The 26,351-nt window shown below is 38.9% G+C and overlaps 2 protein-coding genes across 2 annotated transcripts; one reads left to right on the forward strand and one right to left on the reverse strand.

The window, feature by feature from the left end:
• Nucleotides 1-128: 128 nt before the first annotated feature.
• On the forward strand, nucleotides 129-4,552 carry LOC117380672 (transmembrane protease serine 2-like). Its single transcript, XM_055226080.1, has 13 exons — nucleotides 129-243; nucleotides 380-515; nucleotides 921-1,013; nucleotides 1,093-1,206; nucleotides 2,181-2,310; nucleotides 2,396-2,506; nucleotides 2,585-2,628; nucleotides 2,733-2,889; nucleotides 3,170-3,342; nucleotides 3,437-3,538; nucleotides 3,633-3,763; nucleotides 4,235-4,387; nucleotides 4,456-4,552. Exons 1-13 carry the CDS (start codon nucleotides 229-231, stop codon nucleotides 4,471-4,473), a joined length of 1,377 nt encoding a protein of 458 aa, XP_055082055.1. The 5' UTR covers nucleotides 129-228; the 3' UTR covers nucleotides 4,474-4,552.
• On the reverse strand, nucleotides 4,390-19,619 carry bace2 (beta-secretase 2). The gene is made up of 9 exons (XM_033977308.2): nucleotides 19,113-19,619; nucleotides 10,608-10,696; nucleotides 9,764-9,980; nucleotides 8,670-8,801; nucleotides 7,654-7,788; nucleotides 7,462-7,563; nucleotides 7,245-7,394; nucleotides 6,977-7,145; nucleotides 4,390-6,151 (listed from the first exon to the last, which is right to left on the reverse strand). Exons 1-9 carry the CDS (start codon nucleotides 19,404-19,406, stop codon nucleotides 5,910-5,912), a joined length of 1,530 nt encoding a protein of 509 aa, XP_033833199.1. The 5' UTR covers nucleotides 19,407-19,619; the 3' UTR covers nucleotides 4,390-5,909.
• Between the last annotated feature and the right edge of the window lie 6,732 nt (nucleotides 19,620-26,351).

The following is a 26,351-nucleotide window of genomic DNA, read 5'->3' on the forward strand; positions in this document are numbered from 1 at the left end:
TCTGCAGTGATGGATGGATGTTCATGGAGTAGGGATCAAAGAATAGGGTGGATCTTAGGCCAAAGGGGTGTGGTTAGGTAGGGTTAAAACTATTAGGGATCATACAGAGAATAGTAGGGGACAGAGTCTCAAGTTGCAAAGAAAGTATTACCAATAGTCAGTTGAAGTTGGAAAAGAATTACTGCAATCTGAAATATTTGGGGATTATTTATACATCTTTGGAGGAAAATGGCATCTAATCTGGTAAGCACAACATACAGTATATTCAATGCCCTTATTTATTATTTGTGGAATGTAAAATCTTAGACCAAATCAGGTACATGCATAAAAAAAATGCATGATTCCATTCTTCTTTTTGATGTTTTTTATTTTATCACAGTATGAGGATTCGGGTTCCAGCCTGGTGCTTGTTGAGAAACGACCCCCCAGTCGTATGGACATCAAACCCCAGTACATCCACCATATCGCCCAGCTTCCGCCCCCGCCTGAAATAACAAACTCCGTCCCCAGAAAAAGTAAGACCAATCGGCTTATATCATATTGGGAATTTAAACATGTGTCCTTCTGGGAAATAAAACAAACACCAAACATTTTGTTTTTATATTAATATTTCACTTAATGTTATGTGCGAAGAAATTATGGCCTAATTTGATTTCAAATGAGGAAAAATGTATTATTTGTATAATAGTAAACTCTCAGTTCAGAAAACATAAGAGATTTTTTTTTCTTGAAGGTGCATCAGTGTGCTATAAATATTAGTCAGTGATCACCTGAGTGCTTGTTTGACTATACAACACAATATAGTAACATGATTTTTCCACAAACAAGAAGCAAAACGTTAATTTCTTGAGAATAATTTCTGGACAATAATTTCTGGAAACTGTAAGCTTAGTGCTCAACATTTAATGTTCCTCTTCTAGGTGCCAAAGATAAATGTGTTAACGTGATGATAACAGGCCTGTGCTGTCTACTGTTACTCCTGATCATCATTGCCATCCTGCTTGGTTACTACTGTGAGTACTTGTTTACCTTCTGTCTATCATACACCATAATCACATTTTACATTGAAACACTTGTCTTTTGGTGCCCCAGTTTCTTCCTCTTGTGTCCATGGGCTGCAGTGTGGAGATGGCAGTTGCGTGTGGGAGTCCCAGTGGTGTGATGGGGTGGTAGACTGTCGGGGGGGGCAGGACGAAGCTGACTGTGGTAATTAGCATCAAGTTTCAAATTGTACATGCAGTTTATACGCATGTTTTTGTCAAAGGGACAGTTCATGTTATAAACATGATCTATCTGTGCCGTACATATCCCCAACATGGTCAAATGAAATATAGAATTACAATTGCAATTCTGATTATTTCCTTAATTGCAAAAACATTAGACATGATGGCCAAGTTGTTATTGTTATTATATTAGTCTTTAATTAGAATTTCTCATTTCAATGCTAAAATGAAGTTTCTTAAAACCTGAAAGGACTCTCTCTGACTACCTAAACCCCAGCACCTGCAGCCAATCATGAATCAGTGTTGGTGCAGTCTCTGCAGCTCAGTGAGTGAATTCTGGCAGTTCTGAGCTTTCACATGAAGTATGGCCTGTCCATATACTGAGGATGAGAAAAACTAGTACCGGTTTGTGTCCTCTATATGCAGCTTAAGGCATTGGCAACCTAGTGTCAGCTGCGATAGTATTAACCTTTTTTAAAATGGTAAGAGCATAGTCATACAGTTTCATTAAATTGGCCAATAGACCAAAATATTTTATATATATATATATATATATATATATATATATATATATATATATATATATATATATATATATATATATATATATATATATATATATATATATATATATATATATATATATATATATATATATATATATATATATATATATATATATATATATATAATTTGCACATGTTAACAATTAATGTGATTACTAATTTGATTGTTTATTATTAGACACAATTTGATTCCCCCATGTTATATAAGGGAATCTTTTTGTAAAGATTTATTGTTATTTTGAAAACATTTGTAATAAAACACTTAAAACTAGCAATCTTCTTTGTGTTTTTATTTGTATTATGTAGCTCCAGAGTCCTAAAATTGATTCTAGCTGGCATCACCTCATGCCTTTCCCATAATGCCAAATCAATATGCTTATTTTGTGCGCAGTGCGGGTGCATGGGTCAGATTTCCTCCTTCAGATCTACAGCCCTCAGAGTAAGAGCTGGAGGACGGTGTGTGCTCACGGCTGGACAGACCTGCAGGGCAAGGCCAGCTGCCAGCAGATGGGATTCAGCAAGTAAGATCAGTTTGTCACATATTTTAGTGAATTTATAGTTTATTTAATACACTATTTAAATGGATATTATTTCATTCTTCAACAGGAACACGTATTATAAATCAGAACAGCAGATGTCAAACAGTAGTGATGGATTTCTGGTTGTTAAGGCTGATATTAAACCTGACACTTTCATTGTAAAACAGCTTATTCATAGGTTAGTAATCACTCAGTGAGATTGTAAAGCCAAAAATATATGAATAAAAATATTTAAAAATATGCTCTGAATCTGCAGTGAAACCTGTTCCAACAACAGTGTGGTGACCTTGCACTGTACAGGTAGGCCTATGAATTAGCATTTCTTGTATCAGAGAATTTAACAAGGATCCAGACAACAGGAATATTAAATATAACTGCATAATCCTGCGCTGGTTTTGTTTCAGACTGTGGCATTGGTCTGAACTCCAGTAGCAGCAGACAGCAGGCGGCACCCAGCTCATGGCCCTGGCAGGTCAGTTTGCAGATAGAAGGTACACACCGCTGTGGAGGAGCACTCTTCTCCCCCTACTGGATACTCACAGCAGCACACTGTGTGATCAGGTGAGAGGCCATGTGGACTCACTGGATTGAAAACCAATTTATTATCATTATCATTATCATTATCATTATTATTATTATTAAATAACAATAAGGTACTACATTGTATATAGATACTTGTGTGGTATCTTATATTTATTTTCATACAAACTGAAAAAAATATGCCTACTATTGATAATGATAAAATTACTTGAGCTATACATGGGGTAAAGCTGCTAAAGAGGCAATTAAACAGTTTTTGTATTATTGGCTCAGCCTCAGTTCATGTGTATCTGGTCTGCAGGCTGCCTTCCCCGCAGAGCTGGCAGGTGTATGCTGGAATAGTGGGAGACTTAGAGACTCTGTTCAACCCAGTACACAGCGTGAGCGCCATCCTCCCCCACCAGGACTATGATCCAGTCATACAACAAAATGACATCGCTCTCGTGAAGCTGGCTAATCCTCTGGATGTGACAGGTGATTCTGGCTGTAGGCTCAAGAAACAGTTTGTAAAAACAGAATTATTTTTTGGTAAATTATTATCACTTTTCCCTACATTTGATGCTCACAGGTTCCAACAATATTCGACCAATATGCCTCCCCACTGTGGGCTTAAATATTGCAGATTCACAGTCATTCTGGATAACGAAATTTGGTTACAACTTAAATGGAGGTAAGATCCAAAACACATGCACTACATTTTTTTCCATTCTAATGTTTCCATATATCATACAGCGATATTGTGTTCTGTTTTTACCCACTGACAGATGTACTGAGCCTATTAGAAGCCCAGGTGTCACTTGTGGACAGTGCAGAGTGCTCCTTTGATTACAACAGCCGAGTGACAAAGCACATGATGTGTACCAGTGAGAAGGACACGGCCATAGACCGCTGCCTGGTGAGACTCAACTCCCTCTGAATATTCTACCTCCTCCCTCTGTGTAAATACTGATAATGCTACACATGTATAATGACAGCGAATCCCTGTACAAAAAAAAAACAAAACTATCCATCTCAAAGTTTGCACAAAGGGAGCAGATGTTTATTTATGCTCTTAAAGCAGACTATTGTGAGTTTTGAGAAGTTCAAGAGCAACTCCGTTTGTAAGGTGGATAGGCACTAGGTGTACAAGAACTCAAGGGGAAAATCACTGCAAAAGTGTAGTAGTAGTATTACAATATTTTTTCAACATACATAATCAATATTGCCCAAGTAAAAGAAGGATCACGTTTTGGCCAGATCTGTGCCCATTGTCTACACCATCCCCTCCCATTCGGTCTCATATAGTTACGATAATAGTAGAGTCACTAATAAGAATGAGAAATGAAAAGAAAAGAATGAGAAAATAAAGCACATTTGTCTGTCACAGACTGACAGCGGTGGGCCCCTCATGTCCTTGTTGGATGGCAGATGGTGGCTGCTAGGAGACAATCTTTGGGGTAGACACTGCACTGAAGACTATAAACCAGATGTTTATGCCAACGTCACCTTCTACTTGGACTGGATCTACTCTAAGATGAAGGTACGTAAAAGTATATTTTACACAATTACATGTCACAAAGTAACACTGTTTTATTTTGTCTCTTACAGAAACATCAAAATGACTAATTCAAGTAAAGAACTAAACTAAATACAGTGTTGAAAATGAAACTTATTTATTCAAATGTATATTGAAATGTATATTGAAAAATAATATTGCATTATTTTCTGTTATGCTATGTATATTACTAGTGATGAAATAACTGATACAGGCCTGTACGAGGCATTGCTACCTTGTCATTATCACACTGTCCCATCTTAAAATTCTGACGTTTAAAAATATACGGTGACTTCCGAGTTCTGTCATCTGTAGGAGGTTTCACACACTTTTATTGTTTACGGTATAGAAATACCCAAAGGATTATAAAGTTAGTTGATGCCTGAGGTGTAATATTGCAATTTTATTTCGTTCCACCAGATGCCGCCATGCCCTCACCTTGTTAAAAGCAACCTTAATCTGCTTCAATATCACTTCTATTTGGTCACAATTTTTACAGACATTACAAATACAAGCGCAGAATTATATTTAAATAATTATACATTCAAAGATTCAAGTGTACTCTCAAGCAACAATTTAAAAATAAGCAGTTTGTTTTTGCTTCCATTGCAGGCCTTCTACTACAAATCTGTAACACATCTACAGTACACTTACAATATGTGACTATTCAGAAAAAAATATGGGGTTTAAGTTCACTTTTAAACCTTTAAATAGCATGTAATTTTGATCATTAAAAAGTTCAGTTTACTGCTACCAACAATCAAACCAACTTTTTATATTAACAGTGAGAAGGCACTTAAAGCACTGCAAATATATGTCTAGAGACAAATGTACCGGTAGTTATTCATCACATTTCACACATTAATATTGGTTTATTAGAGCATTATAATGCATTATAATGCAGTTATGTAATACGAGTTTCTAGGAGTTGTTCGCAAATATGAATATTTATCAGGAGGAAGTCATACCCATTTTTGATTGAGTTAGGGTAAATACATTTTTAAACGTTGGAAGAACACACTAATTTGCCTAATTAGGGTGTGGCAGAAATATTAACTGATCAGCTAATGAAATTCAAGAGTAGTTCGCATTTCTAGTTCAAATATTGTAATTAATGCACACAATGTTAAAGATTAAAGAACTGTGGTAGACATTTGTTCAAAACAAGCTACAAATAAATAACCAAACAATCATTTTAGTGATGGTGACCAATACCATTTTTAAGGAGAGCACTATTTGATTTCAGATATACAGGAGTTGCCCGAAACGTTTATTATCAGTTGCAAAGTTTGAAGAGTGCAGTAGAATTTCAGGGTGTCGTTTCCCTTTAAGAGGCAGCACAAATCTCTACATCTACCTCTGTGGGACAAGCGGTTGTGTGCAGTTTTGAGTCTGTGGGACCAGATTGGTGTGGACTTAGGCTAATGCCTTTTTCCACCGATTCGGTCGTGCTTTGCTCAGTGCACACCTCCCTGCTCACCTTGTTGGTTCGCATGTTCCCTCTCAGTCACTTGATCCGGTTTCGTACTAGTGAGGATTCATCAGTGATTTCACCTGACCGGTGCCTGCGTCTGTACGGCAGCACCAGCAGCAACAGAAGGATGATGAGGACCAGGGCGCATATGGCCATCAGAGCATAGGACACCACCCACATGATGGACTCCTTGAACATCCGAGTGGAGCAGTCAGCTGCTACGTCTGCTGCAGAGAAGGGTCCTGCTACTTCCGAGAGAGCCACTCCACCACTCACTGCAAAATACAACATTAAATATAATGTGTATGGGTTCTGAATATCAACAGAGAAAATTGCAATTAAATCTAATGCAAATGTCTAGTTTCATCATTTTTTGTTTCAGCTGCTACCTTTTTTCAGATATCAGAGCAAACCACCAGTTGCATGGGATAATAACTAAACATATTACTTTGTCTAGAGCGTGTAAAGGGCTGAAGTGTTTTGCCCAAGGACACAATAGCAGAGTGTGCATGGTCAAAAGTTGAACCAGCTATCATAATAGCTAATGAAACAAAAATGAACAAAATTAAAGCACTGCCTCTGGCAGGTTACCCCTGTGGCTTTGAAGGATGAGTCAAATGCAAAGGACAGATAAAGTGTACCTTAATCTTAATATGAGAAATACATTACATTGTTCATTTAAACTTGTGATACAGGTTTTATGTGGGTTTTTTTCTGTGTTTTCTGTATTGTGTATAGCTACAATTTGGATTAAAAAAAAAAAAGCGATACAAACATTTACCGGTAGTTGAACTGCACTTTAAATAGTATCAAATACTAATCATGTTAAACAAAACTAAAGCCAAAAAAAATGTCACAAGCATCTTTATGCGATAACAAACAACAGTCATCTTTGTCTTTAAGAATGGAGAGGCCAGTTCATATTAAGCAACAAGGAAGCGCCACTGTACAAAACTTATCAAGGGGAAATTTGGTAGCAGCGGTGAATGAGATTGCTGCATGACTACACTAGACTTGGTATTGCAATCTACTATCAACTTCCCTAATCTTTGAGTGTATGATTTGACACAAAACAGTTTCCAGGATGACTTACTCCTTACCTGCACAGTTGCTAAGTGCAAAGCCTAGTCTTCGCTGGATGCGGTCAAACACCACATAGAAGCCCTCCATCACAGTAGCTCCAATCACCAGGCCATTCGCTGAAGACGACACCCCAAAGCGAAAGCAGTCAAGAGTGCCATCTATGTCTGTGACCGGCTGGATGTACAGCTGCACACACAGTTTATAGTTTTAGGTCATTTTGAGTTTTCACAGGGCTTGTGAAAGACTCCAGTCTGAAATGGTTGGTGATGTATTATGCGAGAGTACCTGAGGCAGGATGGTGATGCGGAAGGACTGACTGGTGTTTGTGGCTCTTAGGTAGATGGACAGATTGGGAAAAAACCTCCATGGTGTTTCTCCTTTCATCCAGCAGGCTAGTTTTGAACCATCCCAGAAACCAGCAGAAAAGTCTTGGATCTAAAAAGGAACAGACAATCCTCATGAGTAATAGACATAGCATTTTGATGTTTGCCAGTAACCATACCAAAGAGCTCTGTGTTATGGCATTCACTACTGCAGTGAACACATTGACGGGCAGTCGCAGCAGAGTCGTTCCACTGTCAACTATAGCTTTATCCATGTTGTACTGAAAAGAAAAGATTACACGACAAAACTGACATCAAAACATCAGTACATTACCTGTACTTGTGGGAACAGTAAATATGAACTACTGTACCTCTTTGCAGTCCAGGTCCAAATTTTGGTCTCCCACCTCCAGCTTCAACACTTCCACTTGGTAATACCACTCCTCTAGGATCGGTGTGTACCACACAGCCCCTCGGTACAGAGTTGGTTCAATCCCACCCATAATCTGAGGGGAAAAAAAAAACAAGATTCAATATAAACTCACTATTAATAAGTACATATAAGTACTTGTACAATGCTTTCTTGCCAACATATCCATCTGCCTATGTCACTGTAACCATCCAGCACCACAGGGGCCTTATGTCAGGAACAGGTTTGCTATCACCAGGATCCTGGACAAACTGATTTTATAATTACAGTACAACAAAGCTATGTGGCTAGTGCTGTTAGGTTGTGAGTACACACAGCACAATCTAGCTGTACTTTTCCTAACCAGGATAGTCCTTGCTTGGCGAGCCAAGACTACATGCTTTTACAACACTTTACAAAAATGTATGGTCTGGAATGCAGCCTATTAGGGGATCCACTTGTACATGTTTTACTGGTAGGGGAAACTAGAGCATCTAGGCCAGGGGTGGGCAAACTTTTTGATACACGGGCCATGATGGAGGGGCTGGGCCAGGATATAAATATGTATATATTCCATTAGAGATCTGGCCTGTAACATGTAGCAAAACATAAATATGCAAGGCTTATTTTACAAATTGTTTTCCAAATGCATCAATTAAATGAATAATCAATTTATTAAATTTCAGTTAAATAAACACAGCAGAAAAATTTTGAGGAAGGTTTACTCTTACCTATTTTAATATAATTTGGTCACATTCAGCAGGCCGGATTAATAAGCCCAAAGGGCTGTGTGTGGCCCCAGGGCGTAGTTTGACCATGTCTGATCTAGGCAAACATAGGCCAACAGGCAAACTCCAAACAAGGTAAGGTAGGTAGGTAAGGCTGCTACTGCTATGCCACCATGACACTCATCATGAGTGTGCACGTATGACCACTTTCATAGTAAACCAACAATAATTAAATAGAGTAAATACTAACTAAACTTCCACCCAGAGTCTCTGCAGAGCTGCTGGCTGACAGTCCAACTCCACACATCTGAAGGGAGAAGACATCAGGAATCCCCAGCTGTTTGACCACCGAGTTAAAGAAGGGCTCAACTGACGAGTCGGGCTGAGTACACACAAGAGATGATAGATTAGATATTCTGGTGTAGAAGTGACTTGGACCTGGCACAGTTTAACTGAACAAAATTAATGACTGTGATTATGGAACACTCAGGTAAAACATGTAATGTTTAAGGTTGGTATATAAGTATGTGTGATGTGTTTCAACTCATCAGAATAAATACAACTGGCAGAGAGGAACAAAGCTGCTGTTAGAAATGCATTTTAATGTTAATGATATTGATTTTTCAAAGTCACATACTTTTACTATAACAGAGCTCATCAAAGGGAAAACGTATGACTTCACTGACTGCACCACATACATAATGGCCGCCATGTGAATGTCAGATTGTGAAACATAACTGGTATGCCACTGACTGAACTGCAGTGTGTCCTCTGTCTTTTCGCTCCTTTATTCTTTGATTGAATATGTCATAGGGGGTCAGTTAAACCTAGGCATACAGGAGAGCCCTGTGTATCAGTATCTGTCCTTCTGTCACTGGTAATTCATACTAAAGGTTCTACAGACACAGGCAGCTCTTGTTCAACTTTGAACTGACATTACCCTCCAAACTATCATGCCCACAATATTACATGAAATGTATTTTAAACATGCTTCATGGCTGCCTCTTATTGAGTTTGGTATAGCAGTTTGGACCAGGCAACTGTTTTCCCTTCCACACCTTTAAGACTGAATGATTTAACAAAGAAATGACAAGCATTATAGCCTTTGGTAATGAAAATAAATCATAAACATTGAACCTTTTTGTTGTCATGTGAACTGTCCATGACTCAGCTCTGATAAGCTACTCTTTATGAGCTGAGCTGTGAGCTCAGATCTAGAGCACTGGGAGTCGATAAGATCATGACACTATCTGGGAAGGTTGTTCTCTGTGCACTCTTCAAATTGTAGTAAATTCATGTTGTTACATGTCCCCTCACTGTCTCTTGCTTGCTAGTGTGTCTTACCCGAGCTAACATGGGGTAGGCCAGACCCAGAATACCCTGCCAGTTGATCCCGGGGAGAAAGAATCCTTCCGATGATAAGATGGCTGCTATGTTGATGGTAATTGTTCCATTGGGGCCCTTGGGGATAGACACATGGTCAATCCCCAGCTCACCCTCCCAGTTTCCTTGGGTGTAGCGGACAGTCACTGTTCGGCCCGTTGACACATAGGTACTGGACCTAAACAGCATGCACCAAAATTAACACTGACACTTAAGATGGAGTTTTTGGAGAGTGATAATATACATAAATAAGCCTAGAGCAGTAGTTCTCTACCTTTTCCTTCCATTGATATGCTGAGAAGCTACTGTCTTATAAAAGAAAATACTATTGTTTTATGGTTAATAAAGATGTTACAGAATAGTTATCATTATAAGTTACTTTATAGAAGCAGTTACCCAGTAACCCCTCTGGACCTCCCAAGAATCTTTGGTAAGACCCACATTTTTGTCCAGGTTGGGAATCACTGGCATAGAAGAATATTTTGCCCACTTTAGTACTCAATATTGTAATTGCATTACCCTTTACTTTGAGCCAAATAAATATATAAGTCAATATTATTTGTTCTTGCTTTATATATATGCTGTTTGATGCTTTAATATTCACAAAGGTGCTAAGGTGCTCAAAGGTAGTTTAACATTTTGGAAAAAAAACACCATAGTGTATTTAGAGTATTTTAACCAATTTTGGCCCATTTTTATTATCTCAACAGAACAACTACTCATTAAGTATATAATTCATTCATATTTTTTTTTGGCCAAAAATGGCTGTGGTCATAACAGTATGTGTGGGAGTGTGTGTACTCACAGCGCAGTGTTGAAGTAGTGAGTGATAAAAGGGTGTGAAGCTGCCGCCACTGCAAAGTTACTGCTGCCTGTGTCCACCAGAATGTTTACCTGTAAAACACATATTTGCTTTACACTGCATTCCAAATGATAATGCAAATTGTGTTTAAGTGTCATAAAGGCAAAACTTTTTGTTTCACAGTGAAGCTCATGGATGGTATTGTGTCTCAGGGCTCTTTGGGTCAGTGAAATCAATCTCAGACACCTGTGCAAATTAAATTGCCAGTCCAATTTAAAGAAAAACTACTTAAGAAAGACATTCCACGTTATTAAGCAGACCACCATTTTTAAGCAATATGGGAAAGAAAAAGGATCTCTCTAGTACAGAAAAGTGTGAAATTGTTGAATACCTTGGACAAGGTATGAAAACTTTAGATATTTCACAAAAACCTTAAGTGTTATAATCGTACTATTAAGAAATTGGTAGCTGATTTAGAGCACACAGGGATTCATGCAGATAAATGCACAATGAAGAAGGTTTCTGCCAGACAAATATCAGATTAAGAGAGCAGCTGCTAAAATGCCATTACAAAGCAGCAAACAGGTAATGAAGCTGCTGATACCTCTGGAGTCCCGCAAACATCAAGGTGTATGATCCTCCAGAGGCTTGCAGTTATGCATAAACCTTTCATTCAGCCACCCTTTAACAATGTTCACAAGCAGAAATGGCTCCAGTGGGCCCAGAAACACATGAAAACTAATTTTCAGTCTTGTTCACTGATCAATGCCATACAACCCTGGATGGTCCAGATGGATGGAGTGGTGGATGGTTGGTGAGCGGCCACCATGTCCCAACAAGGTTGTGATGTCAGCAAGGAAGTGGCAGAGCCATGTTTTGGGCCAGAATAATAGGGAGAGAGCTGGTCCGCCCCTTTAGGGTACCGGAAGGTGTGAAAATGACCTTTGTAAAGTATGTGGAGTTTCTGACTGACCACATTCTCTAATGGTACAAAAGGAAGAACCATGCTTTCCGTAGGAAAATCATCTTCATGCATGACAATGCACCATCTCATGCTGCAAAGAATATCTCCGCATCATTGATTGCTATGGACATAAACGAAGAGAAACTCATGGTGTGGCCCCCATCCTCTCCTGACCTCAACAAAATCAATTAAGCAGGAACTCTCCACAAACTCACAAGTTCAAGGGATGCAAGAATTGTGAAGCTGCTATCAAATAAGGGGTCCTACACTGCCCGCCTGGCCAAAAAAAAAAAAAAAAAGTCACCACCTGGATTTAACCAAGCAAATAGGTTGGGGTTGCTGCAGTTAGTCAGGTCTAGGTTCAGCAGCAGTCTGTGCTCAAAGAATGAGCTCAGCTGACAACCTGAATATACTGAATGACCAGGTTATTCCATCAATGGATTTTTTCTTCCCTGATGGCACGGGCATATTCCAAGATCACAATGCCAGGATTCATCAGGCTCAAATTGTGAAAGAGTGGTTGAGGGAGCATGAGACATTATTTTCACACATGGGTTGGCCACCACAGAGTCCAGACCTTAACCCCATTGAGAAACTTTGGTATGTGCTTTGCGCAGTGGTCAGACTCTGCCATCATCAATGCAAGATCTTGCTGAAAAATTAATGCAACACTGGATGGAAATAAATCTTGTGACAACTTCTTTTTTTTTTGGCCAGACTGTGTATGTAAAAATGTAACTTGACCTGTTAAGATGTTTTGATTGAAATTGCTTTTGATTTCAGTAATATGCTAATGCTTCTAATTGAAAAATGAAAAATTACCACATACCAACATGGTTTGAAACTGTGTCGTGCATAATAACTTTGAACGGTGCATTTTTTTATTTTTGAAAAAATACTCTTATCATTGGGAGGTTTCTGCAATATTATTTGAATTGTACTCTAAAGATTGATGATTTAAAAATTATGATGATCATTTATATTGACAATTTGGCAAAATTAATATCATTTGCATAATAATTTGGAATACAGTACACCAGATCTGACATACAACTGCTTCACTTAAGGTAGACTAGACTACTTTTCTTAATATTTATTTTTGTATATGATTTGAAGATTGTTCTACCACTATTTATATGACATAAACCAGCCTGAAAGTTTTAAATGCAATGCAATGGTTATATTGTTTATTTAGAAAGATTATGTTAATATTTCTATGTTTTAAAAAAAAAATATTTTGGAAGACACCAGAAAAAACTAATCATTATAAAAGCTCTCTCTCATTCTCTCATTCTCTCTCTCTCACTCTCTCTCTCTCACTCTCTCTCTCTCTCTCTCATTCTCTCTCTCTCTCTCTCACTCTCTCTCTCTCATACTCTCACTCTCTCTCTCTCTCACTCACTCTCTCTCTCACTCTCTCATTCTCATTCTCATTCTCATTCTCATTCTCTCTCTCTCTCTCTCTCTCTCTCTCTCTCATTCTCTCTCTCTCATTCTCTCTCTCTCATTCTCTCTCTCTCATTCTCTCTCTCTCTCTCTCATTCTCTCTCTCTCATTCTCTCTCTCTCATTCTCATTCTCATTCTCATTCTCATTCTCATTCTCATTCTCATTCTCATTCTCTCTCTCTCTCTCTCTCTCTCTCTCTCTCTCTCTCTCTCTCTCTCTCTCTCTCTCTCTCTCTCTCTCTCTCTCTCTCTCTCTCTCTCTCTCTCTCTCTCTCTCTCTCTCTCTCTCTCTCTCTCTCTCTCTCTCTCTCTCTCTCTCTCTCTCTCTCTCTCTCTCTCTCTCTCTCTCTCTCTCTCTCTCTCTCTCTCTCTCTCTCTCTCTCTCTCTCTCTCTCTCTCTCTCTCTCTCTCTCTCTCTCTCTCTCTCTCTCTCTCTCTCTCTCTCTCTCTCTCTCTCTCTCTCTCTCTCTCTCTCTCTCTCTCTCTCTCTCTCTCTCTCTCTCTCTCTCTCTCTCTCTCTCTCTCTCTCTCTCTCTCTCTCTCTCGAAAAAGGTCACATTTATATAGCACTTTTCTACGTTCAAGGGAAGTGTCTTGCCCAAGGACACAATGATGGTATTCATCTGTGGGAGCTAGAATTGCACCGCATATGAAGAAAGACTTTCCTTGTTGTCTTTCTAATGAGTTAAAGATATGTTATAACATGACTTGTCTGACCCACCCAACCGCCTCTGTAGTGTTATTGACACAGCTGAGAATGGCCCACAGCAGATTCACATAATGTTGTCTCCAAGCAAAAAGTGGACGAGCAAGAACTAATTATCCAGTGGACTCCTGTCACCTCCACAGCTCAGCGTTCCTCACCAATGTGGGGCTGAAACCTGATGACTCACCAATAACAAGGGGATGGTTCTAATGTGTATAAATGCCTGTACTGGTTGGCTTGGGTGTGGCTAATCAATCGTCATTATTTTATTATTACTTAAGCAAACATAACCAGAAAAAGCTAGGTTTGTTTGTTGTCTGAAGAAATACAAATTAAGCATTATGTAGCGGCCAGCGGCCCTCTGTCACCAACTACGAGACTAACAGAGCCCAAAGGTGTTAGAACCCAATACTTGTGTGTTCAGTGAAGAATACTTTTTCTACACTTACACAACCACGTTCAAAAACTGTATGCCTCTGCTCTGTAGCACTGCTCATCCATTAATTAGCCTTTACATACGCACACCTGGGCACACCCAGCAAGACCAACTAGGAAGCACAATGCCACACAATGGCTGCCAGTGCAAACATACACAAGGGTCTCAAAATGGCTCTTACACATTAGATTAGAAGATTAAATGTTATTTGATCATGCATGCGATAGCACTGGTTTTCAAACTTTTCTCAACAAAGTACTATCATCAAAGAAAGATTTGGTTTTCCGAGTACCACCAGATCTAAATCAAGTAGGCCTATATAACAGGACTACTCCAGGTCTAATATAGGGCTAAACCAGGTCTAAAAGTGGATTACATCATTTCCACTGTAGTTCTAAACAAGAAATTATCCAAAGGAGGACTCAAAAGTGGATGAAATGAACTCTAAATTAGGCAAACTCACAAACAGAAGAGTTGCATACCACCAGTGGGACAGGCACCAGTTTGAGAAACACTGACTTAGACCACATAGGAGAACCACGGGAAATACTACAATATACTATATTCTAACATTTTCAAAACTCAAGCAAAAAATTCCAAACGTCAATTGTCTAATGCAGGCATTTTTCTCACATTCTCTTCATTTTACATTTAAACACCTTAGTGGAACACAATATGTTAATGATTTTCTGTAAATAACTTGAAATCAGCATTTTAACTTCCACCCTGACAATGATTACATATAAAGCCGAGCAGTGAGACGTGGAAAGACAAGCTTGGGTTGGCATTATCACTTCCCCCTCATTGAACAGGCCCAGGTCTCATCCGGGCGAGTACTCCAACTCTACTATCTGACACAGCACAGGGGCCAAAAAGAGCATGCAATAGCACCCAAAGACTGTATGTCTGGCCAATTGATTAGTCGAACAAAAAGGGGGCTAGGCAAAAGCTGACCCACACTGCATTCACATGACTACAGCTGCACAGGAGTTCATGCAAAAACAACCCTTGCAGAAAAAAGTACTAGGAAAACGATGTATTTGTATAAATACAAACTATACTTGTGAATTTGAGTTTAATCTGCATTTTTACAGACAAATACCCCAAAATACAAATCTTCAGCTAACTCTCACTTTCTGCAGTTGTCCCATATAAATCCTTATCTGTCATGATGCCTGCATTTTCTGTCTCCCTGTGTGCTTTCCGCTCCCTCACCTGCCTGAACACGGAGCTGGGCGGAGCTCTCTGCTCCTCCTGCGCACACCTGCCTTCCATTAACGCAATCACCACCACCTGCTGCGGTGGATAAGAGGGACTTGCTCCAGACACTCGGGGCCAGATCGTCTGCTCGTTTTCACTCTGCTCACCTACACCCTGTTTCCAGGACCATCTCAGACCAGACATGCGGGGCCAGACTCACCTTGTCTCCTGCACACTATGCCCCTGGACCTCGCCCTGCACTCTGCTCCTTTCCCTGGCTCTGGTCTACTGGTCTTTGCCTCTGTGGCCCACGTTCCCGTATCCCGGCTCATCCTCTGCACCTAGCTCCAGCGCCGTACCGCGCGCTCCGCTCCTGGATCCTGCCCTGGACTCTGGCTCCTGTCCCCCGCTGGATTAATTATGTTTGAACTGTATTTCCCCATTTTGTAAATAAACACTGTAAATCTGCCCCGAGTCTGCACGTCTTTGGTCCACCCAACTCCACCGGTTACGACACTTATCTAAATAAAATGATTAGTCGAATAAAACAAATTTTGGTCAAGTAAGACTGCATCGACCGATTAATCAACAAAACAGCTAAAGAATTACAGCACTAGTTAAAAAAATTAAATGAAGAGGAACAATTTTAGACAAGCAAAGAATCCCACAAAACGCTGACTTTGCTCATAAACCACATCAAAGCTTGGACTAAACAGGGACTAATCCTGGAACTAAACCAATACTAGGGCAGGACAAAACTACGACTTGACCATAACCAAACCAAGTCAACAAGATTGATCTTAATCAAATCGAAATCACAATTTGGACACAAGTAGCAATCGCAAGGGCCACAGTTTCACGTATCATAATTTTCCTCCGCAAACATTTTGCATAAATCTGCTAACCCTGTCCAAACATGTTTGGAAATGTAATTCTTATATTAGTTTGTCAGTTCATATTTCAGTCTTTTCGTCAATTTTTCTGGACATGTTTAAAATGTGAACTTTGAACAAAATCCAATTGTTAATCCTATTATTAAAACATAAATCAAATCACAATGCAATTCGTTATTTTACCTAATCCTTTCAACCCTACTCATAATTAAGCCTAAATGACTCATATGTTTTCATCCTGGGAATACTCTCAGGGACACATCTTTCAGTCCCACATGTTCCTGTAGTTGGTGTATAGCCTCGGGCAGAGCTCTCTCCTGGCTGCACTCGCCTCTAGTTCAGTGCTCCAGCTTTAATTGGCACAGCCTGATAGAGCATCGTGCATCTGCTACCTGTTTGTAACAATCAACAGATGTGAAGTGCGGCAGACGTTCCCTCAGCCCGTCTGTGCCACATGCTAACAGATGTGCCAATTAGCGACTCATTAGAATAGTACCTCATTTAACACCACGCTTATGTAATCACAGTCTAACAAGTGTAACATTGAGAGTATGACTCCACTGTAATGGATCTGAGGCATTCCAGGACAGCACTGCCAAAGTACATCTATATTTTTGAATCATGGGGAAAAGATGGTTTGAAAAAAGACAACTTAATGGTAATTGTAACATTCAGGCTAGAAGGAATGTACACATAAATACACAATTTGATCAGAAAGATTAGAATTTTAATACATCTGAATCAATCAAATGAAAATGAAAAATGCTTAGTAGTCAATACCATTTTGATACCACAATAATATGACAAATCTTTTTTCTCAAAATTATTGTTTTTGTGAATTTCCATGTGGTCTCTTACTATTTCAAGACCATTCTAAAACTAGTATAGTAATAGTATAAAAACTAAGTATTTCAATTTTCTGTATTATAATTGTTCAATTTATAGTTTTGATACTACAAAGTTTTACTATCAAATAGTATCTAGGTAACAATTTCCTTGACAACTCTAGTCAAATAAGAAATAGTTGTACGCTTTTGTAATCAAAATTGAATTAACTGAATTTCTTGATGAACTCCAACAATACCAAGCAGTGTTTTTTTTTTTTATTTAGTTTAGAAGAATTAGGTGCAATAGGTCATCACTGTAGTCTGACCTTATCACACCCAGAGAACAAACAGCAGATATGTACACAGTGGATTCACTTGGTAATCTTAAACTACTGTAGTGCTAGCATGGCTCTGTTTCCACTCGACAGTTTGGAGAGTTGTGTGGGAACAGTGTAGTTTTGGCGAGCCCCATCAGTCACCTCTGGGGCTCAGCGGGCACATGGACAGTACTAACAAGCCTCAGTGAGCTGGTGTTTGGAGGCATGCCACAGGATCCTAAAAGCCCTGCTCTTAACCTGAGAACTCTTCAAAGGGCACGTCTCCCATGAATCAATTAGCCACTTAATACATTCTAAACCATTAGTAGCACAGTGCCTTCATTTTCTTGAAGCAGTGTAAATTTTTACTGTAATGTGTAAACGTCTTTCTGCTGCTCCTAGTTAATCCTTAATGAGATATTGTAAGGAAGGCTCAGAACAAGAAATTATGGTTAATATTGGAAACATCCCCTAAGAGAAAAGACTTGTTTGCTTTATACATCATCATCTAGTACAATAAAATTACATTACAAGAAACAAAAATCAAATAGCTTTGGAGGTGGCATATCACCTGCATGATTCCCCGGAAACAGAAAGTTAAAAATTATACATTCTTCATGGAGATACATGAGTTTTATGCCATACTGTGGAATATTATAGCCAACATTTCCATGTAAACAAGCAAGAAAAGGTCCTTCTCCAGAACAAGTAGCAGTCAGTTTAGTGGAGATGAAAGCCCACTCACAGTAAGGATGCACGCTTTTGATTTAATCTTTCTAAATCTTTCTTTAATTTACTGTGTCAAATGAATCACATTGAAATTTCACACAAATATTGTTATGGCACATGTCATTTTATATATTGTGAATCGTCATCCGTACTCTGCTGTAGTAACTTCAAGATGCTACACAGAGGTCAATTCTTTATGCAGGCCTGTAGACTAAGGGTGCTAATTGTGGGGCAGTTCTTAGCTCAGTGGGAGCCTCATAATCCCGGTCAGCTGCCTGGTAAGACTCAGTGGTCCTCACAGTGAGGCCACATCATGTGAGTGCATGTGAGCAGGCCTTTAGTCTACCTACACTCCCCAAGGCTACAGCTCTGTATGGACCCCTGCAGTTATAAGAGCTCCCTGTTCTGATCAGCTCATCACAGACAACACTTGAATAAATAATTCTTTTCATTCATCTATTCTCAACCAGGCCAAGTATGCCGGGCAGAGCTTTCTGTGACAAGTACAGTTTGACTTATGAATTAAATCTTATAGACAGCCTGAGGGGACATTACAACAACCCAGTGGCACACTCTGACAGTCCTGTTCAGTGGTCACATGGTGGGCAGACTCTGCTCAGACAAAAGGCTGCATCAGTCACTCATGTATGGAACTCATGACCATGAGTAAATACATAGCTAAAAAAGAAACAGAAAGGAATGAGGGGGAGAACAGTGTGGAGCATGGTTACAATTAAATCCTTGTTGTGTTCTTTAGTCCACAGGCTAAGCCACTGCAAATTAATGTTTCAGCAAAGTAATACATTATAGCCTATATATTACTTAGGCCTGCCTGTCTCAAAAATCTGATGTAATAACGCAATTTAATCCAAATGTATGTAAGTGGGCCACCAAGCCAAATTATTTTGATCAATGTCATAACTTCCAACCTTGTTTATGATTTCATTCTGAAAAGATTATTTAGAGCAATCTATTGAATTGCCACGTACCGTCTGACCAGGAGTGCCAATTGTCATCTCTATGTAGTAGCCTCTCCCAGAGTCCCCCTGCAGGTTGTTGACCAAGTCCAAAAAGTTGACTGGACCAGTGAGGTCCGTGGCGAGTGACAAGCCTTTTCCATCCACTCTTGGGCTTCGGAGCGAAGCCATAATCAAAGTCGAAGAAACATTCACTTTGCCTGCGTTTAGTTTGAGTGGTATTGCAAAGTAACACTCAGAGACGCCAGCGCACAAAGTTAAAACAAATGCGACAATGGAAAGCGAAGCGCGGTGGTGGTGAGCCATGATGCCGCAGATCGATAGCTAAGAGAGGTTCAAACTTTGTTCATTAAGTTTTCATCATGGAGACGCCTGCAATGTGTTGTCCTCTATAACGGACACGCTGCCACTTCACCGTCCTACGGAATGTCAACATGCTGGCATTTTGCGCGGAGAACTGACACGGACGACAGTGCGCGTTATCTACACACCTCTGCAAGTTTGCGCCCATCCATCAACTTCTGCAACTTTTTGGTAAAGCAAAAATTAACGTCTCTATCGACTTCCGGTCTGTACTGTCAAACGTAAACAATTACCATGTTGTTTGTGGCACTTTCATCACATCACATCATAGAATTGGGATTTATGTTCTTCGTGTTCACTTTATTTTATGTTGTATTAAAAATGATTTGACCGAGTGTTTGAATTTATTTTGAAAGTCATTCTGATGTAAAATACTTCCTGATGGGCGACAGTTTTTAATGACTTATAATTTGGATGGACATAACCAAAATGAGCATGTCTACAAGATGAGGTTTCACATATTAATGTCTGTGGCTTTTGTTTATTTTTTCTATCCATCTAGTTTTCTGAGAATCCAGACATTTATTGATTTTAATTGTATTTAAATCAGTAGAAATGTTCACGTATGCTAGCTTGAAAGTCGCTAAATTGTGTTAGCGGCTTTGCTAAAATGCTCTACTATATGCTCAGTAAATAATAACAGCAATATTTTAAAATGCCTAATCATATTCTCAATAATTTAATATAATTGTTGTAAATGTTTACACATTTTTAACAAATTTTGTGTGTCTGCTAAATATATTGCTGCTAGGCTTGCATGGCATTAAACATTATATATATATATATATATATATATATATATATATATATATATATATATATATATATATATATATATATATATATATATATATATAGCTTGGATTCCTTGAAAATGATACATATTTTGAGAATGGGCTATCCTCACCATAGATCTGACCTGTTTTAACTTTGCCTGGTGGCGCTGATTACATGTCTCCATGAAGATGGATATACTCTATAACATCTCCATGAGTGGGGACCCTCCATTACAAAAGTTACATACTGCCCCTTTAAATTCTAACTCAGCTGCATACTGTACTTTCAAGCCTTGCATGTGCAGTACGTCTAATGGTGTTTTGTACTGGTATGTTTCATCTTGCGTTTGCTACAATGCCATTCTGCAACAGGAGGAAGAAGGAAGTTTAGTGGTAAGACCAGATCGATGTCACGGGCGTTCTCCATGCTGCCGGGTGCACACAGAGCCATCCACTGTCCTGCTCAAAATTCTTCACGAGTCCACATTTGCCTTGTCACATGGTCAGCACTACCTCCCCCTGCTTCCTCTGCCCCCTCCGTCTGTCTGCATCCCTCCTTGAAGTTAATCAGCACAGTTGCAAATAATGTGGCAAGCGAACGGCTGTAACCACAAAATGTCTTCTTTCCGGTATTTGTTGTCATGCATTTGGTCTTGTGAATGACCCATTTTAAAGCACAATTCCTGTTTCTTTCCTAGAAGTCTCAGATGGTTCCTTCGCCTGAAACTATGTGCGGCTGGAATGCGATGGAATGCATTGTGTTTGTTTTTTTTTTATTTAGAGTCATTCACAATATACTTGTATGTGTTTTTGTTTGCTAAAAGTAGAAGTTTGATGAGCCCTGACCTCTTTAGAATATGATGGATATCCCGTTATTTTCTTTGGAGGTCATGTACCATGCAATCATACATTTATTTATGAATGTTTTTAAACTGGTAAAATGTTAATACCTTATTTATAACAATATTATAAATGTTCAAATAATGTATATAGGAGTTCTAAAACGGATAAAAACAAAACATATCGGCCAGTATGTCCAGAATATAAGTTAATGGTATTTCCAACCCTTTTTAAAAATCACTATCTGCTAATACTATGACATATGCAGTATTAGCTTTAATGATATACATTTATTTATTTTGTAACTTGTAACTTTTCCTGTTCAATTATGACTTTGCTATCACTGATGCATGTTTTTAAATGTTATTTTAACATGTGTGTTTCATCTTTCTTTTGCAGTTTCCCTTATGACCACAGCAAGGCGCTCTACACCATTCCTGCACTCTTAATCCAATCTGAGGGCAAGGCAGCAGCAGCATAATTTCTGACAGAGCATATTAGGAAGCTTACAGGCAGCCATGGTCCTACATTTGGACGTGCAAAGCTCCTTTAGTGTGGAGCTGGTATCTAATCCTCACTGCTCTCATGATTACATCAGAAGACACGGGAAGGGACTCCATCTTTTACCTGCATGTAAGCCTAAATGTGCTAGTGTCAGTTTTCAGCTCTACAGTGAGACAGTTCATATGAAAGCTTACAGCCCTACATGTCACATTTTAAAGCGTATTAATGATTATAACTAATAAATAATAATTATCAATTATTATTATTCTCTAATCAAATAATTATTTCAGCTTGTAGGAAATACCATCACAAGTACCAGTAGTACACACAATATAGATAGCCAAAATACATTTATCATAATATTTGGAAAAAACATGTTTTAACTGAACTTATTGTATTTCTATTAGCATTTGTTTTGCATAATTATTACATTTCTCATAGTAACCTAGTTAAACCATTTTGCATTACATCCCCAAAATATAATTAATCCCCTAACTTAAGTAAAGTTAGAATCTGCATCCGGCCTGCTTTGCATACCCATATCCTTGTGATAAGCAGCCTTGCAGACAGCCCAATCACTGTAAGTCTATAATGCTTATCAGAGATTTGTTAAATCTGTTAGCATTTCTCTGTGATATTGGACTCGGTGTAATTACAGCCCAGCCATGACAGGCCTCGATGAGCTGCAAATTGGGTTTACAGTTTGGGCAGCTTGTAATGACAAAGACTATCCATGTATCTAATGTAAAATTGAGTCTAGAGTAGTGTTTGGAGTCCATTAGCTGAATTAGATATAAAAAAGCTTCTTTGTCAAAATCATCTAGACTTTGGAGACATGCATTTATGCATGACTAGCCAGACTCATACAACTTTTGAACTTACATTCAAAATTTATGTTTTTTACTCTCTTGATTTTAGATTTTAAATAAGCCTTTTTCTTTTTACAGTGTCAGTCAAAAAGCCATTGTCAGTCACATCAGTTAAGATGATAAGTTAATACTTACTTATTTAATACTATTAAATCGATACTATACTAAAACTAGTATAGAAACTACATACTCATTTAACCAAGTTTCAGTATACTGAAAAAAAACAACACAATTTGATAAAACTTGACCTTTCTTAAACAGTAACTTCTTATCAGAACTAGTGTAAGATCACATGGTATAATAAACACATACATTAGGTTGAAAATAACAATATTGTCTAAAACTGCCTTAGACTGCTGCCCCCGCGACCCGGCCCCGGATAAGCGGAAGAAAATGGATGGATGGAATATTGTCTAAAAACTTTAAAAACTATTATTTGGCTATTAAAATCAGTATCAAGTATTGAGTCTATTCTTAAGTATTGAAATCAAGTTTGAAACAACACTAATTAAAACACATTTAACTACATGTTTGTTGAAATCAAACCACTTATGAACTTCTTCCAAATGTGCAATCTTGTTTATCCCAAGCCTGTGCTTCTCCCTGTGCATAGCAAGGATTGACATATAGTTAGTCTATTCTTCATAACAAGCTACTTTTCTGTCTCTCCCTTCGCCAGAACTGTCAGACTCCTAACAAGGCACACATATCTGGAGCTGCTGTCTTCCAGAAGAGCCAGCCAAATGAGGAGAACCTGCCTGAGATGAGAAGATGGCTCCAGACAACAGGTGCTCGACTCCACATCACTGCTCAGTCCCCACACACTTCCCCTGCTACATGAAAGACAGACGCTTTTGATATATTTTGTAAAAATTTTTTAGATCAATTACTTGTGACTGCATGGGAATGCTTAGACAGCCCGGGAGTATGAGTAAGGATGGCTCATGCAAGTCTCCATGTGCACACCTACACAACACTTCTCCACAGTAGTGGTAGCGCTGGTACTATCTGTATCTGTTTGTTCATTCACGGCAAAAGCTTTAGTGACATGACGTGAGTCACAGGCTAGCTCCTAAACAGGTCATGCTGGGTCTCAAAAAAGGGTCATGTATGCAAATGCATCCAAATATAATTATTTTAAACTTTTTTGCATTACCATAAGGTTTAGGAAAGATAGTCAACTGGATAAGAATCTGAGATATTTCATCCCTCATCCTTGAGGCTGTATCATTTTTGAGGTAGCGTTGGTCATATGTGCCTGGATGAGCACATAATGATTAGAAATAAGAGCAGGATCTACCTTCTTTGTCAGGGCACTTTGTACTATATTGTAATAGTATAAAGATTACTTGACTGGGTTTACTAACACAATCCCAGTAGGAAGGCTCCTTTAAATATTCCTTTTTCTTAACTTTCACCCATCTCAAATGACAGAAAATGACACTGAATCTTACTTACACATTTTATTGTTTATTCTTTGGAAATTCCAGATAAATCATTGGTTAGTCTTTCATCTTGGAACTTTTAATTATAAATCAATTGTTATTAAGAATATAAGACAACCCAGCAGCTACGGACTTATCCGGGGTACACTACACAGTTTTAATACACATTTGTTTATGTTATTTATTAAAATCAATTACTTGTAATTACCATACACAGGAATACTTCTACTACAATTCCAGGAGTTAGTTTGCTCATGCGAGTATTCCATGTAATTGCTCTACATTTCCCCCGTAGCGGTGGTAGCACTGGCATTATCTGTTTGTGTTTGTTCATTCATGGCCAAAGTGTGAGTCATAGGGGCTGTCTTTTGAACAGGCCGCGGTGGGTCCTCCTCACCTCAGGGCATTACGCGCACACACACGCACACACACACCAGCATCTTTAGTCACATACTGTAGGCCATCTGTGTTGGTTCCCACCTGACGCGCCGGGTGCCACAGAGCAGATGCTGTTGTGGTAGTGGGCAGCCGAGTGGTGGCGGGTGGCGACTGGCCTCATAATTCAGCTTCTGTTTGTTGACATAGTTGGTGGGTTTTGTAGCGAGACAGAGTTTAATGTGGCCCATGTTCCAATTAATTATTGTAATTAGCTTAAAGTCTGTCTGTAGTGTTTCTTGAATCATGAATGGGCAGTGATAATCCAAGCAATAATGTGTTTGTGCTGAGCAAAAACACATTTACACATTTAAAATAAGCAGTGAAAGAAATCACCAAATAAATACTGTGACATCCACTGATGCTACACCCTCAAATCTATAATGTAGCTGTCCATGGGTTTCTGAATGATGATAAATTAAGACCATTACCACAGTGAGTAAAAATTTAAAACAAAATATTATCTTTTGAATGGGAAAAAATCCTTTTAACAGGGAAACTGAAACCCATGAATAGTTTTGAAGACTTTTTGATCTCAACTAACTGTGACTGTAGTTCTGCAGCAGCCTTTCTGCAGTTTTTTTTCTGGCAAGTGTATAGTCTATGCATGTAAACATTTGTGAACAAAATCTTTATCATCTAGACTTAATGATAGATCTGATTAATGATGTTAGACAGTAAAACAGTACAAATTATTAGCAAAAAAAGTTAAAATAAAAATACATTCTGAGAAGGGCAGCATGAAAACACATTTAAAAATAAGAAATAATAATCTACATAGTTAAAGATAAGAATAGTTTATATGTAACTCTGATGTCTAGTATTTGTGTTCTGCGAATCAAACCAGCTTTGCTTTTGGAAAATATACTTATAGTATAATATATGAATAATACATAAACACATATTACAGTACATTCTTTGACTGTATAGATTTCTTTATTGTGTTTACTGTTATTTTCATACATCCTATGTATGAAATCCTATGTTCTCTTCTTTTTCATGCTTCCTTCCGCCCACCTCAAGCTGAGCTAAAATTCGAGTAATATTTCGATGAAGGCTGGTGCACCGCTTAACCTTGCAGCGAGCTACCCAGTCTCCTTTGCGCTTGACTGTGTCCCTCTGTTGTTACAGCTATCTATCAGTTTCATAGCGCGCTATCTGCATCCTACCAGCCTCCCACTACCCACCCACTAAAGTCCTATCTACCTCTTCTGTGTACATGTAGAAAGCATTATTGTTTTTCTCACTAATATTAATAACAATATGTATGTTTTCCAGAGAAAGAGAAAGGTGCTCCCAGGCAGTGTACACCCACCGCTGAGCTGCCTAGGCTGGGGTAGAAAGAGCTCGGAGGGTGCCTGCCCCTTGGCTAGATGGAGATAAGGGTGTATATGTGGTAGGCAGGACCAAACACAAGCTCGCTGGTGAGGTAGGAGCAGAGGGGAGGATAGTGGAGGTGGTGCATGTGCGTGTGTGGGGGGGTCTCTTCATACATTTTTATGACCACATAGATAAGGTCAGTAGTGTGCCATCGTTACTAGGCAACAGTGCGACCCTGAGTTGGATTGAGTTGTGAAGCCGAGAAAGTCAGATATTCTTATTACAAAAGGGCTTCTACTTGCTTCTGCTGTTTTGTTAACAAGCATCCCGCCTATACCGAGCCAAGGCTGAGGGGATCGCTTGAGCCGGACGATTAACCGACCCACTGAAATAATTACGAGGCCATTGATTGGGGTTATCACATTGTTGCAGAACCGCGTTGATGACACATCCGTATACCCGACCGAATGTGGTGATGGTACGGCGCTGATGAAAAATGGCGGTCGCGGCATTTCATTATATATTTGTAATGATTCGGTTCATGTGGGGATACACTAGACTGTGGGGGTATTGATTTTTCCAGTTTTTGAGCGCGGAGTGAAGGAGACCATACTATGCAGCCAGAGTACAAACCACCGCCCTCTCCTCTTTACCTACAATCTCCTTTCTTTCTCTCTCTCTCTCTCCCTCCATCCTCAC

Source organism: Periophthalmus magnuspinnatus, chromosome 13 (assembly GCF_009829125.3).
Source record: "Periophthalmus magnuspinnatus isolate fPerMag1 chromosome 13, fPerMag1.2.pri, whole genome shotgun sequence".
NCBI lineage: Eukaryota > Metazoa > Chordata > Actinopteri > Gobiiformes > Gobiidae > Periophthalmus > Periophthalmus magnuspinnatus.

Excerpts from the sequence above, each read along its gene's own strand:
- LOC117380672 (XM_055226080.1), top strand. Across the intron at positions 1,014-1,092 it reads CATCCTGCTTGGTTACTACT|TTTCTTCCTCTTGTGTCCAT; the intron begins GTGAGTACTTGT and ends TTGGTGCCCCAG. Across the intron at positions 2,890-3,169 it reads GCAGCACACTGTGTGATCAG|GCTGCCTTCCCCGCAGAGCT; the intron begins GTGAGAGGCCAT and ends TCTGGTCTGCAG.
- bace2 (XM_033977308.2), bottom strand. The coding sequence starts at position 19,406 with ATGGCTCACCACCACCGCGCTTCGCTTTCCATTGTCGCATTTGTTTTA. Across the intron at positions 7,789-8,669 it reads AGACTCTGGGTGGAAGTTTA|ATTATGGGTGGGATTGAACC; the intron begins GTTAGTATTTAC and ends TTTTCCCCTCAG. Across the intron at positions 7,395-7,461 it reads CCATAACACAGAGCTCTTTG|ATCCAAGACTTTTCTGCTGG; the intron begins GTATGGTTACTG and ends GTTCCTTTTTAG.